The sequence below is a fragment of the Phyllobates terribilis genome, unplaced genomic scaffold, assembly GCF_046119375.1.
Source record: "Phyllobates terribilis strain yellow unplaced genomic scaffold, ASM4611937v1 Scaffold_3__8_contigs__length_932513732, whole genome shotgun sequence".
NCBI classification, from domain to species: Eukaryota; Metazoa; Chordata; class Amphibia; order Anura; family Dendrobatidae; genus Phyllobates; species Phyllobates terribilis.
Window position 1 is genome coordinate 343,348,596 of NW_027362763.1, and position 19,325 is coordinate 343,367,920.

A 19,325-nucleotide genomic window follows, 5' to 3' on the forward strand; every position below is an offset into this window, starting at 1 on the left:
TTAAAGCACAAAAAACTATATAAATCAAAAAAATCTACAAATAGTTTAATAAATATACACTTACAAATTCAGAGTAAATATCATATACAAAAGTCCGTGAAAATGCGCATTCGAAACCAATTGCCCTTAAATAAGTATTCCAGCCAATTATTGACATATCCAGAAAGTCATAAGCAGTTATTTGCTGTTTGTGTGATTCCATGGAGAGAGACATAGATTTTTCTTTGTCGCCTTCTGATTGAACCACATGGTTGCCTGACACTGTATAGGACTCAAATGGCTGGCATTGTATAAAGCTGACAGTCTATAAGGGCTTTGAAACTGTGAAAAATCGTTTCATTGAGGAGTTTGTCTTTGTTTCTGAAAAAAATACATGTAATGTAAGTAATGTTAACTTTAAAATACAGTAGTTATGATACCCAACATTGTCTGCCCACTTGACTTAAAGAGTAACCATTGTATAATAATACACATGAAAATAATCAACTTTGTAATACTGTCTAATTTTGTCAGAGAAATTTTCTTCCTTCTCCCCCTGTACTGAACTTTTACTCTCAATTCATGGGTAAAAGTCCACAAGGTGAAAGAAGTGTATTTCTCTGAAATTTTATGGAATAAAAATTAAAACAATGGTTACTTAGTATGCAGGTTATTAATAACAGGTATTAAGAACATGTTTATTGCTAATTTTCTTCTGGTGGATTTTCTTAAGTATTTTAAGCAGTTGGCCACTTTCTAATTTTTATAAATTGTAAACTTTTTTATAAATTTATACACTTTTATAATTTTTACAAATGTTACAAGAAACAAACAGATAAACTACATTAGTAACTCACATATGGTCTTTACCACAACAGTGACGATCTGATAATTTTAAAAGTGCCACCCCCAAATAGTGAAGATGGATAGGACTAGCACAACCGTAGTTGGAGAATTTGGGCTCAGAAGGAACAATCAATGTAAATTCTATGCAACACGACATTTGGCACTGAAAATGGGGCAATTTGATATCAGAATTGTTGCTTTATTGAAAAATACACCTACTGTGTGAAGTAACAGATAAGTGATCCCAGTGTTTCGGCCAGAGACCTTTATCAAGGAAATCTGTGGTTGGCTCTGTCGGAGAGTGGAGCATCCATCTGTGGCGGCGCGATGTGTCACAGATGGATGCTCCACTCCACTTTGTGTCAAAAATTTAAGCCACAATTTTGGCGCATTTTTGGTGCATGGTGTTGCATATAAGGCCATGACTCCTTTCCACTAAGGTACGCCCATTTTCAGCAACGCAGTGCATCTTGAACCTGGCACAGAAAGTTTCTAAAAAAGACATAATAAATATAGTGCAAGTCAAGAAAGACATTGTTATGCATTTAACTTGATAAATCTCCCTCACTGTGAGAGTCACTTGTTTTAAAGAGGTTGTCCCAGCAGCACAATATGTTGTAAAAAAAAAGTTAAGTATGCTTTACGTACCTTCCCTAGTCTCCATTGTTTGGCTGAAATGGTGATGTCGCATCAACATCACTGCTGCAGCCAATCACTGAGCTCAGTAGCTTGTGCCATCTAGAGCCACTGAGCTCAGTGATTGGCTGCAACGATGTTGACATGACTCCACAGCTACAGCCAAACCACGGAGACCAAAGCAGCGGCAGTGATACAGAGCTGGACCCAAGGAGGATAAGTAAAGAACAGTTTGTTTGTTTTTTTGCAACAAACTATACAAATAGGGGAAAGTTTTCTAAAAGGGGACAACCCCTTTTGTGTATGTTTTTTTGGCCATTTTTCCCAAGCCCTAGAATTTTAGAAAGTGGACTTTTAAAAAAGTGATGATAGAGAATTTTCCCACTGTATCCCAAATGTACCCAAGCATCTTCCAAATATAAAAATAGACATTATTATTTACATTGTCATCAGTACATCATGTTCTATTTTATTATATTCCATTTTAACTAGTTTTATATGTCTCTAAACTCTTTCCTAGTTTTCAAGTTTCAGGCACATGGACTGAATTATTACTCATTGTCCTACACAAAAGAAGCAATTCGTCCATTCAGATGGAACAAAATAGTCTTTTCATTATGGCAGAGATTGGCACTACTGCCAGAGCAGCCACTGATCCTTAAATAGAAATTCAGATTTGAATGGTATTAGTCCACTTTTTTCAAAAATCATGCTGATCTTCCCTTCTTCTCTGCCATTGATGGGGTCTGTGGTGGGAACATGATAGTTGCGTATTCCACTTGTTCCGGTATATTCAGTTCTGGTGACTTCCTGTAGGGTTGTCTAGATCCGAATTCTAAAATCCCATAGTTGACGGTGTAAACTGAAGGATCCTGAGGAGATTTTTCCTATTACAGAAAAAAACTGTTTATCTAACATGGTAGAGGTTACAGGTTGATAACAAAGTGTTTTATTACATTGCCACAATCAATAGTTTATTCTTATGTTAACTTTTATAGTTTGATTTTACAAGTTTCACAATCCAAAGACATACTTAAAGAGAACCTGTCAGCAGGATTATACTAAGTAAACTATAGGCAGTGTCATGTTGGGGTTGCTGCACTGATTAATATGATACCTGTGGTGAAGAAATCCATCTTGTAGTTCTTGTGTAATCAGTGTTTGCAGTTTTGAGTTAATGATATGCCCATGTATGGCACCCCAGGGGTCTGGTTGCCACAGTAATAGAAATATTATGTCTGAGAGCAAGTGGGAGGTTTCTCTGGTCAGGAGCCCTAAGCATTCAACACTGCCCACCCAGACCTGGGAGGGGAGGAATCTGCCCTTATAAACTGGGTCTGGGGCAGGATTAAGGGAGTCAGAGTCTGGGAGTCAGAGCCTGGAGAGGGAAAGTGACAGCAGGAGCTCTGTAGGAGCAGGAGCGAGTGCCAGGGGCTGGAAGCCAGATAGCTCGCCTTGGCTGAATACACTAAACCCGGACACGGAGTCCGAGGCTGTGGGGACATCCAGGTCCAGCAGCAGAATCCAACCGGCAGGGGATTCCATGTCCTCTGGCCATAGAAGCCCGGAGGCACGGTCACAAGCAAGGGACCAGCACCGCCATCGTGGAGCGGAGGCTAACAGAAGGCCCCAAGTCACCGGCCGTACGGGTGAGCACCACACGGTATACTCAGGGACGTGGGCTACTTTTACCCGCATACAGCAAGGTAGCCAGGAAGAGTACAGATAGACGGGGAGGCCTACAACTCCACCTGGCCAGGGGAGATCCTGCTCGCTCTCAGACTGACCAGGCCTCTACTGCTAGCCAGTACTCCCGGGAGGGTCTGCTTTATAACACCAGTAAAGACCCTGAACTGCACTGCACGGACTCTGAGTTATTCCTGCTGCGCTCGTGCACCATCACTCCCATCATCCACACTAACTGCCCTGAGGCTATACTTCTCCCGTGGGGAGTCATCCCATTCTTAGCTGCACACATAACACCGGCCTCAGCGGTCTGCCTTGCAGCGGCGGCCCCCACTGACCGCAATCCACGGGTGGCGTAGTCGGACTATTATCACACTAATAAGACTGCCACTGAATTGACCACCCTGGGCACGGACCGGGTCAACGCCACGGAGACTACAACCCCCAGCGATCCGGCTCCGGGTATTCCCTGCACAACACAGGCCCAGGGGGCGCGTCAACTTTGGCGTAGTCGGCAGGATTCAAACAAACCCGCCCCAACGGGTATTGCGTGCCTGAAAAAAGACTTTTGCACTTAACTGAGAGAAGTTTCCCGCCGTCCGGAGTCGTTTCCCGCCATCGGACGCCATCTTGGGTCGTTTCCCGCCATCTTCTGCCGTCTTCCCACCATCCGCAGCCGCTTCCCACCATCGGACGCCATCTTCGGGACGCCGCGCGGGAAGAAGAGGGGCGTGGACGCCGAAAGCGCGCGAGATCCGAAGCTCCGCCCCACGCACTGACGCTGCGTAAGGTCCTGGAAGGGAGAGGGAGCGATGCTGATGTCACAGGAGCGCGACGCAAGGTCCTCGATCCCGACGATCGACTGCGGAGCCGCGGCCTACGGAAGAAGAGCATCGCAAGGTAGGCCACGGTCCACTAGGGGGGAAGGAGGATGTCGGATACCGAGGGGAGCTCCACTGCCACACCGGCCGCCAGCGCAACCGCTGCTGCGGTCATGCCGTTCACCATGCCCTATATCCCGGGGGCAACCTGGCTACCCCAGTACTCAGGGGAGTCACATACCCTAAGTGACTTTAGGGAAAGACTGGATAGCCTCTTCCAGGTATACCCCCTCACGGAAGAGCAAAAAGTGAGCATCCTGGTGGCCCAGTTACTCGGGGCAGCCCAAAGGGAGGTAAAGTCCTGGCCACCTAGGAAGAAGAGGACTGTCAGAGAAATACTAGCCCGGCTGAAAGACACATTTGATACCCGAACCTCAGCCGAAATAAAGCTCAGATTTTACGGGTGCAAACAACGGGCACACGAAAGTATAAGAGACTATGCTCTAAACCTACAAGAGGCCCTGAGAGCCATTAAGCAGGCAGACCCTGACAGCGTGGGGAATGAAGACAAGCTGTTGACCGAACAATTTATTGAGGGTCTACTGTGCAATGCCCACCGAACCCAGTTGCGGGCAATGGCCTTACAGGACCCTGACCTGGACTTTGCACAGTTCAAGGACAGAGCCATCCGGGTGCTCCGAGAACCGGCACCAGGTGGCGCTGTGACCCACAGGCCCCCTGCTATCACTTATCAGCAGGACGCGGCGCCCTTGTCTGCAGGGCCTGTGGGAGCTGATGCACAGGCTTTGAACAATAACCCGGCTACAGACCTGCACCATCAGGTCCAAGAGCTGACTAAGAGTGTTGCCACGCTAACCAGAACTGTGCAGTCTTTACAGGTCTCTTCTCCAGGAAAGATCCAGCTGGCATCCGGACCGGAGGACGTCCCGTGGTGCCGACTGAGGAGGACCCCACCGGCCAGAGGAAGACCCAGCGACCGATACAACAAGGACGGACAACCCATCTGCCACCGCTGCAATCAACCCGGACATATGGCAAGGTACTGTCATTTAAACGGGCACAACCTGGGGTAGAGGGCCAACCCCCAGGCATAAGATCATCAGGCCCATCGAACTGGCGTGATAAATACGTAGGGGGACGTCCGATCTTGCCTGTGGTACTGGATGGCATTCCTATGAGTGCCCTACTAGACACTGGGTCACAGGTGACTACCATCCCGTACGTGCTCTTCAAGCGGTACTGGAATGACTCGGACATAACCCGCTACCCAGATGGCGACCTGAGCATTATCGCCAGCAATGGTCAGCCCGTGCCACAGATAGGATTTAAAGAGGTGACCATCAAGGTCGGTAAGGTTGAACTGCCGGCACAAGGACTGATCATTGTGGACATTGACCGTCGCGAGAGTCACCCAAAAATAACCCTAGGTACTAACGTAATCGAAAACTGTCTTGCAGAGGTGATTCTTATTTTGCAACAGGTTGCCAAGAACGCCAGTTCCTGCCAGCAGCGTGTCCTCCAAAAAGAGATCCGGGCACTGATGAAACAGCAACAGGTGGAACTATCTGGTTGTGAGATAGGTAGCGTGAGAATGTGTGACCCGTTCCCTATTGCCATGCCCCCGAAAAGTGAGATGATGATTTGGTGCCGGGCAGCTATTGGTCTAAGAGGTAGAGACTACCAAGCAATGGTAGAACCCTTCTACTCAGACAGTAGGCCCACCATTTTGACAGCACGGGGGGTGGTCGATGTACGCCATGGGAGGGTGCCCGTCCGCATCATAAATATCGGGGAGAGAGAAGTATATCTGCCCCGGAATGCCACGCTAGGCAAATTGTTCACCATCAACCAGAACTCTGTACAGGCCGTGGAACTCTTGCCTCCATCTCAACCAGAGGAAGGTAACGGCTCTAAGAAACCAATGGAGGACTGGTGTCAGCAACTGCATTTGGGTACTGACTCCACTCCCTCACACCAAAAACAGGGAGTCTATCGGGTGGTTCAAGAGTACGAGATAGTGTTTAGTAAACACCCGCTAGACTTCGGGCGAGTAAAGGGGGTAGAACATCACATCCCCACGGGAGACCATCCTCCCATAAAGGAGAGATACCGACCCGTACCCCCTGCACACTATCAGCACACCAAGGGGATGCTAAAAGACATGAAGGAGGCTGGGGTAATTAGGGACAGCTGTAGCCCCTGGGCAGCTTCACTAGTCCTAGTGAAAAAGAAAGACAACACCATGAGAATGTGTGTAGACTACAGGAAGGTCAACTGTATCACACACAAAGATGCGTACCCGTTACCAAGGATAGAAGAGTCCTTAGCTGCATTAAAATCTGCTAACTTCTTCTCTACTTTGGATCTCACTAGCGGGTACTGGCAGGTTCCTGTAGCAGAGGCGGACCGGGAGAAGACCGCATTCACCACCCCGATGGGACTCAGCGAATTTAACTGTATGCCGTTTGGGCTCTGCAACGCGCCAGGAACCTTCCAACGGTTGATGGAATGCTGTCTGGGACACTGTAACTTCGAGACGGTCCTATTATACCTGGACGATGTCATCGTCTATTCCAAGACCTATGAGGACCATCTGGAACACCTGGCTGAAGTGTTTGAAGCCCCGGCAAACTATGGCCTAAAGGTAAAACCCTCAAAGTGTCATCTACTGAAGCCAAAGGTACAGTACCTGGGACACGTGGTGAGTGCTGACGGAGTGGCTCCCGACCCTGACAAGATCACCGTGATTAAGGACTGGCCAAGACCATCCAGCATAAAGGAAGTGCGGCAGTTCCTCGGGTTGGTAGGCTACTACCGAAGATTCATTCCCGGTTTTCCAAGAAGGCAGCTCCTATGCAGGATCTCCTGATAGGCCAGTCCAGGAAGGCCAAAAACCAGAAGCCACCCTTCAAATGGGAAAAGCTGGAAGAGGAGTCCTTCCGCCAGCTGAAGATGGCCCTCACGGGGAATGAAATCCTGGCGTACCCTGATTACAGCCAGCCCTTTGTCCTCCACACGGACGCAAGCAACATCGGGCTAGGAGCCGTACTGTCCCAGATCCAGCAGGGGAGGGAACGGGTAATTGCTTACACCAGCCGAAAACTGCGACCCACGGAAAGAAACCCTGAGAATTACAGCTCGTTCAAGCTAGAGTTCCTGGCAGTGGTGTGGGCAGTAACCGAACGTTTCAAGCATTACCTTGCCTCTTCCAGGTTCACCGTGTACATGGACAACAACCCGTTGACACACCTGGACACTGCAAGACTGGGTGCCCTGGAGCAGAGATGGATGGCCCGCCTGTCCAATTATGAGTCCACGATCAAATACCGGGCAGGACGCTCCAATACCAATGCGGACGCCCTGTCCAGGATGCCAAACCTACCGGACGGAGGGGAAGATCCAGAAGAACTGGAAGAGGTCGAACTCCCTGCGTTCCACCGTCATGGGATTACCCAGTATTCCCACCGTGTGAGGGGCCAGCGATCCGCTATGTTCAACCCCTTACCCCACTACAACTGGGCAGAGATACAAGACAGTGACCCCGCAGTCCGTCTGGTGAAGGAAATGCTGACCCAGGCTGACGCCCGCCTGGACCCAGACGCTCCGGAAGAGACCAAGCAACTGTGGACGGAAAAAAGCAGACTGTTTCTCTACAAGGAGAAGTTGTGCCGCAGAATGGTCAATTCCCGGACACATGAACTGATCTGGCAGGTTGTGGTACCGAGACGGGAAGCAGCTATGGTGCTGGAGGCCTACCACAATGGGGTAGGGCACTTCGGACGGAAGAAGCTGGAGTTCCTGCTGCGTGAACGGTTCTACTGGATAGGCATGAGAGGAGCCATTGAGAGATAGTGTAGAGACTGTGGCCCGTGCAAACTAAGAAGAAGGGACCGTGCCAGCCAGAGGACTCCCCTGCAGCCCATCATCACCATGCAGCCGCTGGAACTGGTCGCTCTGGACCATGTTAAACTGGCTCCAAGCAAAAGCGGGTATGTCTATGCCCTAACCATCGTGGATCACTACTCCCGGTTCCTGGTGGTGGTCCCTGTCAAAGACTTGACGGCTCAGACAGCAGCCAGAGCCTTCCAGCTGCACTTCTGCCATCCGCACGGGTATCCGGAACAGGTGTTGACAGACCAAGGACCAGCCTTCGAAGCGGAGGTCTTCCAGGAGTTCTGCAACCTGTATGGCTGCAAGAAGATAAGAACAACGCCCTATCACCCCCAAACCAATGGACTCTGCGAGAAGATGAACCAGGTGGTGATAGATCTGCTAAAAACATTACCCCTGGAAGAACGCAGTCTGTGGCCTGAGAAGCTGCCCGATCTGGTGGACCTGTATAATCACATCCCGGTAGGTTCCACCAACTGTACCCCGGCTTACCTAATGTGAGCAAGACCTGGTAAGCTGCCTGTTGACCTGGATATGGGAGTCCTGACACCCGAGGACACCTCGCCAGAGGCAGACTGGGATACAGAACGGCAGCAGCAGTACCGGAAAGTACAGGAGAGCGTCGAGCGAAGTCTCTGTCAATCAAGAGAAAGGCAGGAGAGGACTTATAACCAACATGCTCCCGCTGTTCCCCTGGTACCTGGAGAGCAGGTCTTGAAAAGAAAAAGGCGGCTCCATAAGTTGGACGACCAGTGGGAAAAGGACCCGTACACCGTACTGCCCTCAAGCCACAATAATCCAAAGGTGTATGTCATCAGCAAGGATGGAGGAGAGACCACAGCCACTGTCTCCAGAGACCACCTGAAAAAGTGCCCCGAGAAGTTGCAAAGCACGGATGAAGATCAGGAAGACCCTCAACCCGTAGAGGAAAAGGAGGAAATGATCAGCACCATACTCGGGAGACTTTCCCCGGTCCTGGACAGAAGTTAACAACGCTATCGTGGTGCCCGTCCTCACCTTTCTCCAGCCAGCCCCTCAAGTGCCTACAGAAGACCAGGTAGAGCTGGAAGAGCAGCCGGCCCAGGAGGCAGAAGAGTCCACACCAGCAGCGCAGGAAGATCAACCCTCTGCTAATAGTGAGCCTGCCGTGCCCCTAGTGAGCCAAAGAGTACGCAGACAGCTGCCCAGCTTACCCATAACACCTCCTACACCCTGTAGTGCAGGACCAGTTAGTGAGCTCCTTAGGTCCACTAGAGTCACTAGAGGTCAGATGCCCGCTCGTTGGAGAATATAAAGTAATGAACTGTAAATTTACCTGTTTATTGAGAAATGTTGATGGTTTTTGTTGTTGCCTGTTATTAATTATGTTTCTCAGTTACCCTGCAGATTTCTATGGACTAACAGGTTATGGACACTGGATAACCGGAACAATTTTGTAGATAGTTGCACATTGTGCCTCTTGCGAAGACGGCCGCGGAAGAGAAAACCTGTCTGGCGTGGCCTCTTTGCGGCCCAAAGTAGCTAGCTTCAGCCTTGCAGCCACGCCCAAGGCCAACGCAAGGGGTTTGCTTTGGACAGGTCCCCTACCTCGCTCACGACTTCACCTCGGGTGACATGGACACCCTCTTGTTTCACAAACTTCACCTTGGGTGATATGGACACCCGGTTACGGACACGCCGTGACCACAAAATGTACTTTTTTATGTTGACTTGTTATTGTTATACCCTGCATTTATGTTTCTTTAAAAAATGTTTAGTCCAGGAGTACTAAAATTTACTAGGGGGGAATGTGGCACCCCAGGGGTCTTGTTGCCACAGTAATATAAATATTATGTATGAGAGCAAGTGGGAGGTTTCTCTGGTCAGGAGCCCTAAGCATGCAACACTGCCCACCCAGACCTGGGAGGGGAGGAATCTGCCCTTATAAACTGGGTCTGGGGCGGGATTAAGGGAGTCAGAGTCTGGGAGTCAGAGCCTGGAGAGGGAAAGTGACAGCAGGAGCTCTGTAGGAGCAGGAGCGAGTGCCAGGGGCTGGAAGCCAGATAGCTTGCCTTGGCTGAATACACTAAACCCGGACACGGAGTCCGAGGCTGTGGGGACATCCAGGTCCAGCAGCAGAATCCAACCGGCAGGGGATTCCATGTCCTCTGGCCATAGAAGCCCGGAGGCACGGTCACAAGCAAGGGACCAGCACCGCCATCGTGGAGCGGAGGCTAACAGAAGGCCCCAAGTCACCGGCCGTACGGGTGAGCACCACACGGTATACTCAGGGACGTGGGCTACTTTTACCCGCATACAGCAAGGTAACCAGGAAGAGTACAGATAGACGGGGAGGCCTACAACTCCACCTGGCCAGGGGAGATCCTGCTCGCTCTCAGACTGACCAGGCCTCTACTGCTAGCCAGTACTCCCAGGAGGGTCTGCTTTATAACACCAGTAAAGACCCTGAACTGCACTGCACGGACTCTGAGTTATTCCTGCTGCGCTCGTGCACCATCACTCCCATCATCCACACTAACTGCCCTGAGGCTATACTTCTCCCGTGGGGAGTCATCCCATTCTTAGCTGCACACATAATACCAGCCTCAGCGGTCTGCCTTGCAGCAGCGGTCCCCACTGACCGCAATCCACAGGTGGCGTAGTCGGACTATTATCACACTAATAAGACTGCCACTGAATTGACCACCCTGGGCACGGACCGGGTCAACGCCACGGAGACTACAACCCCCAGCGATCCGGCTCCGGGTATTCCCTGCACAACACAGGCCCAGGGGGTGCGTCACATGCACCGGGCGGGCCTGTAGGCAGGGTCTTTCCTTGGTGCTCTAGGCCAGATCAGCAAGAAAAGACCTGCCTACAGGCCTGCCCCTATCCAGAATGTCTGACTCCAACTCGCCCTTAGTGAATCGGACCCTTAGGCCACCGCCCCACTATCAGTATTTGGTCAGTATTCAGTCAGTATTTATTCTCAGGAGTGGGAGCCAAAACCAGGTGAGGAACGATCAGAGAAAAGGTATAATAGAAACAAGTCACCAATTCTGCATTTATCACCCACTCCTGGTTTTGGCTCCCACTCCTGAGAAAACATACTGACCAAATACTAATAGTGGGGCCATGGCCTTAGTGGCTGATACCATAGAGGCTTTTTTCAGGTCAGTGTGTGTGGGGGGTAAATAAATAACGTAAAATATTGTCCAGTCATTTATGACACTCTTTGATATGCAGAGAAGATGCGCGAAAGTACAGGAGACATTGAACACTGCTCATGGGGGGCATTTTTGAGACAGAAACATAGCTTAATAATTTACAGAACATGCATAGGATAGTATTAAAATGAAGAGACATTAGTCTTTGTTGTAAAAGGTAAGCACCTAAACACTTTCTTAGTCTAATTAAACTTTCATATTTTTTAAATAATTTTGTCCAGCATGGAAAATTATGAAACTTTGAAAAATCGCTTTATTGAGGAGTTTGCATTTGTTCCTGAAAAAAATACATGTAATGTAAGTGGCTTCCAAACTCCTGCTTTTCACCCGGTCTATCTGCCTCCATTTAGCTGCATTGGTATCAGGAGTACTCATTAGGAGTACAGATGCTGGCAGCGAGTGTTCTGCTTATCTGAACAATCTCCTATAGCAGTTTATCCCCAGTGTTAGTGAGACACAGGTGCTGACCCTTTCATTGCCAACATCATATCTCCAAACGAGTACGTACTGATATTACTGCAGCTAAAGTCAGAAAAATAGATTGAGAAAAAGCAGAAGTTTGGAAGCCCTTTAATTTTTTATAGGAATCGGGACAAATCACCTAATAAAGTGATTTGAAAAAATTCATAACTTTCCATACTGGCCAAAATTATATATAAATGTTTAATTACACTTTAACATTGGTTTACTTGGCACAGCATCCAAGGCATTCATGAAATGCCAATTTATTGGTTACATCCTTAATGAATATGTGCAGCTATTTAAAAATTGTAACAGTTATTGGTGAAAAATGCCCTTTTTTACAGGGTTTCAAGAGAAACTATATATTTCCATATATTTCTAAAGAGATCAGATATTATAAATATTACTCACTGGGTCCTGTTGCTGAGGCTGTGGAATTCTGTTTCCTGAAAAGTAAAAAGAAAAAAAATATCAATAATTAATTTTTCATATACAGTACAGACCAAAAGTTTGGACAAACCTTCTCATTTTAAAATTTTTCTGTATTTTCATGACTATGAAAATTGTACATTCACACTGAAGGCATCAAAACTATGAATTAACACATGTGGAATTATATGCTTAACAAAAAAGTGTGAAACAACTGAAAATATGTCTTATATTCTAGGTTCTTCAAAGTAGCCACCTTTTGCTTTGATGACTGCTTTGCACACTCTTGGCATTCTCTTGATGAGCTTCAAGAGGTAGTCACCGGAAATGGTCTTTCAACGATCTTGAAGGAGTTCCCAGAGATGCTTAGCACTTGTTGGCCCTTTTGCCTTCACTCTGCGGTCCAGCTCACCCCAAACCATCTCGATTGGGTTCAGGGCTGGTGACTGTGGAGGCCACAGCCTGGAGGTGTGTTTGGGGTCATTGTCCTTTTGAAAAATAAATAATGGTTCAACTAAACGCAAACCGGATGGAATAGCATGCTGCTGCAAGATGCTGTGGTAACCATGCTGGTTCAGTATGCCTTCAATTTTGAATAAATCCCCAACAGTGTCACCAGCAAAGCACCCCCACACCATCACACCTCCTCCTCCATGCTTCACGGTGGGAACCAGGCATGTAGAGTCCATCCGTTCACCTTTTCTGCGTCGCACAAAGACACGGTGGTTGGAACCAAAGATCTCAAATTTGAACTCATCAGACCAAAGCACAGATTTCCACTGGTCTAATGTCCATTCCTTGTGTTCTTTAGCCCAAACAAGTCTCTTCTGCTTGTTGCCTGTCCTTAGCAGTGGTTTCCTAGCAGCTATTTTACCACGAAGGCCTGCTGCACAAAGTCTCCTCTTAACAGTTGTTGAAGAGATGTGTCTGCTGCTAGAACTCTGTGTGGCATTGACCTGGTCTCTAATCTGAGCTGCTGTTAACCTGCGATTTCTGAGGCTGGTGACTCGGATAAACTTATCCTCAGAAGCAGAGGTGACTCTTGGTCTTCCTTTCCTGGGGCGGTCCTCATGTGAGCCAGTTTCTTTGCAGCGCTTGATGGTTTTTACAACTGCACTTGGGGACACTTTCAAAGTTTTCCCAATTTTTCAGACTGACTGACCTTCATTTCTTAAAGTAATGATGGCCACTTGTTTTTCTTTACTTAGCTGCTTTTTTCTTGCCATAATACAAATTCTAACAGTCTATACAGTAGGACTATCAGCTGTGTATTCACCACCAGACTTCTACACAACACAACTGATGGTCCCAACCACATTTATAAGGCAAGAAATCCCACTTATTAAACCTGGCAGGGCTGACCTGTGAAGTGAAAACCATTTCCAGTGACTACCCCTTGAAGCTCATCAAGAGAATGCCAAGAGTGTGCAAAGCAGTCATCAAAGCAAAAGGTGGCTACTTTGAAGAACCTAGAATATAAGACATATTTTCAGTTGTTTCACACTTTTTTGTTAAGTATATAATTCCACATGTGTTAATTCATAGTTTTGATGCCGTCAGTGTGAATATACAATTTTCATAGTTATGAAAATACAGAAAAATCTTAAAATGAGAAGGTGTGTCCAAACTTTTGGTCTGTACTGTACACAGTAGCCAAAGGTATCATTATAATATCTTCAAATTAGTATAAGCCAACCTAGAAATATGGTCTTTAATAGTTACTATTATAGTAGTGGCTATTCTATATCATTGTCAGATGTATATACTTACCAACATCCCACCCTTAGGACCACAACAAATAGGTCAAACATGCCCTTTTCTGATGTAGATGTACCAAGCTTTGCCAAAATTGTTTCTGAAAATTTGAGACATTATTGGGAAATTCGAGATTTAGTAATATGGATGTGTACCTGCCTTTAACAATTGAGCTTGGCCCGCGATTGTTAAACTGTTAAATGTCACTATCAAACTCTGACCGGCATTTAACACACCCCGGTATGGGGGGGGTCATTCCATGTGCTTATTGGCATGCTGTGACATGATCGCAAGTCGCCAATGGGTTGCTGAAGACCCTCGTGCCTGTCATTACGGAACTTCCTTGAAACCCTGCCTGTGGCTGGTCTTCAAAGCCTGTGGTATCGCTGTATATAGCACAAGCAATCAGATGATCACAGCTTCAAGTCACCTAAGAGGACTAACAAGTACAGTGAAAAGTAACCAAATCACCTCCTTTTTCCTTTATTAAATATAAAGATATAAAAAATATATACATATGTGTTATCGCGACATTCAGAAAAGTCTAGTCCATGAAAATATAAAAATAATTGTCCCAATTGGTAACAACATAAATGAAAAAGAAACAACTCCAAAATTACATATTTTTTGATCGCTGCAATTCCACAAAAAATGCTGTAATAAGCAATCAAAACGTCAAATCTACATTTTCTCATCCCACAAAAAATAAGCTGTCACAGAGCTTCATCAACTGAAAAATCGAAACGTTATGGGTCTCACAAAATGTACCCCGTAAAAACAATTCCCAAAAAACACTGTCAGAATTGAAGATTTTTTTCACAATTTCTTCCCACTTGGAATTATTTTCCCGTTTTTCAGTACACTATGTGGTAAAATTCATGGTGTCATTCAAAAGTACAACTTGTCCAATATAAAACAAGAGCTCATATGTCAATGTGGACAGAAGAATAAAAGAGCTATGGCTCTGGGAAGAAGGGGAGGAAAAAACGAAAACGCAATTAAGAATATTGGCCCTGTCGTGAAGGGGTTAAATGTGTGCAAGTACTGGCCGGCCATCCCTGTGTGTAAACGTGTCTATACAGGGCACATAGTATATTATATACATACCGACCAGCCCGGCTACCGAGTACCCCACGGCCCAGGGGTCACGTCATAAACAATTTTTTAATAAATATAAAGGTTAGCCTGTGACTTTATCCAAGCTTTTAATTTTGGCCCTCTGTGCATTTGAGTTTGACATCCCTGGTATACAGGATAAAATGCAACTGGATCCATTTACCACAGCAAGTTTTTTAGGTCCTGAAGCAGAAAAACAGCCCCAGACCATCACACAGCCACACAGCCACCACCATATTTTACTGTTGGTATGAAGTTCCTTTTCTGAAATGCTGTTTTATTTCTATACCAGATGTAATGGGACATACACCTTCCAAAAGTTCAACTTTTGTCTTTTCAGTCCACAGAGTGTTCTCCCAAAAGTCTTGGCGATCATAAAGATGTTTTCTGGCAAAGCTGAGATGAGCCTTTATGTTCTTTTTGCTCAGTAGTGGTTTTCGTCTTGGAACTCTGTCATGCATGCCATTTTTGCCCAGTGTCTTATGGTGGAGTCATGAACACTGACCTTAACTGAGGTCTGCAGTTCTTTGGATGTTGTTGTGGGTTCTTTTGTGACCTCTTGAATTAGTCGTCGCTGCGCTTTTGGCATAATTTTGGTAGGTCAGCCACTCCTGGGAAGGTTCACCGCTGGTTCACGTTTTCGCCATTTGTGGATAATTGCTCTCACTGTAGTTAGCTGGAGTCCCAAAGCTTTAGAAATGGCTTTATAACCTTTTCCAGACTGATTGATCTCAATTATTTTGTTTCTCATTTGTCTTGAATTTCTTCGGATCGCAGTATGATGTCAAGCTTTTGAGGATCTTTTGGTCTACTTCATTTTGTCAGGCAGGTCCTATTTAAGTGATTTCTTGAATGATAACAGATGTGGCAGTACTCAGGCCTATGTGTGGCTCGGAAAATTGTACTCCGCTTCCCAAAGATGTGATAAACCACAGTAATTTATGTTTTAGTGGGGGGCAATCACTTTTTCACACATGGACCTGTTGGTTTGTATTTCTTTTTCCCTTAATAATAAAACCTTCATTTAAAAACTGCATTTTGTGTTTGTGTTATCTTTGTTTAATATTTAAATTTGTTTTGTGATCTACAACATTTAAGTGTGACAAACATTCAAAAGAATAAGAAATCAGGAAGGGGGTAAACACTTTTTTCACACCACTCTACCAGTTATATAGCATCCTGTATATTACATCTGATGGCTGTGTACAATATACCACATGCACTATGACTAAGAACATCTGAGTTCGAAACATGTTATCGTGACTCCTAAGTCCCATTATCTTCTTTTAACTTTTTTACAATAAATGGAGTTTTAACTTTTTTCACATTACTTGGATTTTGTGCTGGATTTTTCGCTTTTCTGTGAATATATCACATGCAGTATACAGGATAATATGATATACTGTCACTACAGACGACATACACTGGTCACATATTTTCCTGTATATTGCATGTAGTATACTATGCACATACTGTAGACATCAGATTTAAGCTTTTTCTAAAAGTGGACAACCCTTTTAAGCCTGAAAATGTACAGTATATTGGGTGCATAGAACCAACTTGGTTAGATCAGGTGGAGGAGGCTGACGGATCACATGCTCCTCCATAAGAAGTCATTTTGTGGACAGCAGTGTTGTTAACACCGCTTTTCTCACAGACTGCACAAGTGCAGAAGAGGATCCTGAATACATTAATAAGCTTCACAGAGTTATGTCCTCAACACATTTGTTAATATAATAGTAAAGTGTCCAACACTTTTAACAAGAACATTTTACATGTCTGCAGGCACCACTAGTAGAAGCTAAAAACAACAATCGCTTTGCAAGCCAACAATACTTATGTTATATCTTATTACAACCCCTGGCAAAAATTATGGAATCACCGGGCTCGGAGGATGTTCATTCAGTTATTTAATGTTGTTGAAAAAAAAGCAGATCACAGACATGGCACAAAACTAAAGTCATTTCAAATGGCAACTTTAGGGCTTTAAGAAACACTAAAAGAAATCAAGATTAAAAATGTGGTACTCAGTAAGCGTAATTTTTTTCAGACCAAGCAGAGGGAAAAAATTATGGAATCACTCAATTCTGAGGAAAAAATTATGGAATCACCCTGTAAATTTTCATTTCCAAAACTAACACCTGCATCAAATTAGATCTGCTCGTTAATTTGCATCTAAAAAGGAGTGATCACACCTTGGAGAGCTGTTGCACCAAGTGGACTGACATGAATCATGGCTACAACACAAGAGATGTCAATTGAAACAAAGGAGAGGATTATCAAATTCTTAAAAGAAGGTAAATCATCATGCAATGTTGCAAAAGATGTTGGTTGTTCACAGTCAGCTGTGTCTAAAATCTGGACCAAATACAAACAACATGGGAAGGTTGTTAAAGGCAAACATACTCGTAGACCAAGGAAGACATCAAAGCGTCAAGACCAGAAACTTAAAGCAATATGTCTCTTAAACAGGAAATGCACAATGAAACAAATGAGGAACGAATGGGAGGAAACTGGAGTCTATATCTGTGACCGAACTGTAAGAAACCGCCTAAAGGAAATGGGATTTACATACAGAAAAGCTAAACAAAAGCCATCATTAACACCTAAACAGAAAAAAACAAGGTTACAATGGGCTAAGGAAAAGCAATCGTGAACTGTGGATGAGTGGATGAAAGTCATATTCAGTGATAAATCATGAATCTGCATTGGGCAAGGTGATGATGCTGGAACTTTTGTTTGGTGCCGTTCCAACGCGATTTATAAAGATGACTGCATGAAGAGAACATGCAAATTTCCACAGTCATTGATGATATGGGGCTGCATGTCACGTAAAGGCACTGGGGAGATGGCTGTCATTACATCTTCAATAAATGCCCAAGTTTACATTGATATTTTGGACAGTTTTCTTATCCCATCAATTGAAAGGATGTTTGGGGATGATGACATAATTTTTCAAGATGATAATGCATCCTGCCATAGAGCAAAAACTGTGAAAACATTCATTGAAAGAAGACACATAAGGTCAATGTCATGGCCTGCAAAAATTCCGGATCTCAATCCAATTGAAAATCTTTGGTGGAAGTTGAAGAAAATGGTCCATGACAAGGCTCAAACCTGCAAAGCTGATCTGGCAACAGCAATCAGAGAAAGTTGGAGCCAGATTGATGAAGAGTACTGTTTGTCACTCATTAAGTCCATGCCTCAGAGACTGCAAGCTGTTATTAAAGCCAGAGTTGGTTCAACAAAATACTAGTGATGTATTGGAGTGTTCTTTTGTGTGTTTGTTTTTTATGATTCCATAATTTTATCCTCAGAATTGAGTGATTCCATAATTTTTTCCCTTTGCTTGGTCTGAAAAAAATTACTAAGTACCACATTTTTTATCTTGATTTCTTTTAGAGTTTCTAAAAGCCATAAATTTGCCATTTGAAATGACTTTAGTTTTGTGCCATGTCTGTGATCTGCTTTTTTTCAACAACATTAAACAACTGAATGAACATCCTCCGAGCCCGGTGATTCCATTTTTTTTGCCAGGGGTTGTATATAGCTATAAGATATTGTAATACTTACGTTTCTTGTACCAAATTAAAATGATAGCAGAGCCAATTGCTAGAAGCAAGATAAGAGTCAGAACAAATGAAGTAGAAATGATTGACATTTTTTGTGAATTTGGGTTATCTTCAGATAAGTTTCTAGTACTAGTTGTATCAGTCACTGCACTTGGGAAACCTGCTGGAAGAAAACATACCTTTATATTACTATTTTAAAGGAAACAATTCAATTCAAACTTAGTCATAGTCATAAGCTGATTATAAGAATTCCTTGAAAGAGTTGTCTTACACATTGGGGGCATACCTTTTTATCCAAAGGTCATATGGTCGGTCCATTATAGTCAATGGCTGACCAAGTGGCCACTGGTAAAAGCTGAGCAGAGTCGACAGCCAATAAAGTGACACTGCACTTTTTTCTAATACTAGTGGTGGTCAACAGAAGTCAGACCACTGCTAAATGTATTTTATGATGGTTCTTACAGAGATGCCTTTCATGCCTGCTCTGAGACAATCCCTTTAAAACTTGCACAAAATTTGATGTTCCCAGTTTAATGCATAGTAAGAACCCTCACAAAATTGTTAAAGCTGCTCCTACGGCACCTGTAGATTTTGGAATAACTAGTCTTGTTCAAGTGTGGACTGTTTGCATGTTTTGCTAATTGCCACAGGTTCAAACTAGGAGTTAAACAATTAGCGTTGTGTTGTTTAAGGGGTATTCCTATCTTCAAGATCCTATGCCAATATGTAGTACAGTGGTGGCCAAAAGTATTTGCACCCCTGCAATTCTGTCAGATAATACTCAGTTTCTTCCTGAAAATGATTGCAATCACAAATTCTTTGGTATTATTATCTTCATTTAATTTGTCTTCAATGAAAAAAACACAAAAGAGAATGAAGCAAAAATCAAATCATTGATCATTTCA

The 19,325-nt window shown here is 44.8% G+C and overlaps 1 protein-coding gene across 1 annotated transcript in view; it reads right to left on the reverse strand.

Annotated features, from left to right (window-relative positions):
• Positions 1-368: 368 nt before the first annotated feature.
• Positions 369-19,325, reverse strand: part of PDCD1 (programmed cell death 1) — a 54,209-nt gene continuing 35,252 nt past the window's right edge. Inside the window, exons 3-5 of the mRNA XM_073673111.1 lie at positions 18,422-18,583; positions 11,960-11,994; positions 369-2,348 (exon numbers count right to left, since the gene is read on the reverse strand). Of these exons, the coding sequence (XP_073529212.1) occupies positions 2,169-2,348; positions 11,960-11,994; positions 18,422-18,583 (377 nt within the window). The 3' untranslated portion in view covers positions 369-2,168. The remainder of the gene's footprint in view (positions 2,349-11,959; positions 11,995-18,421; positions 18,584-19,325) is intronic.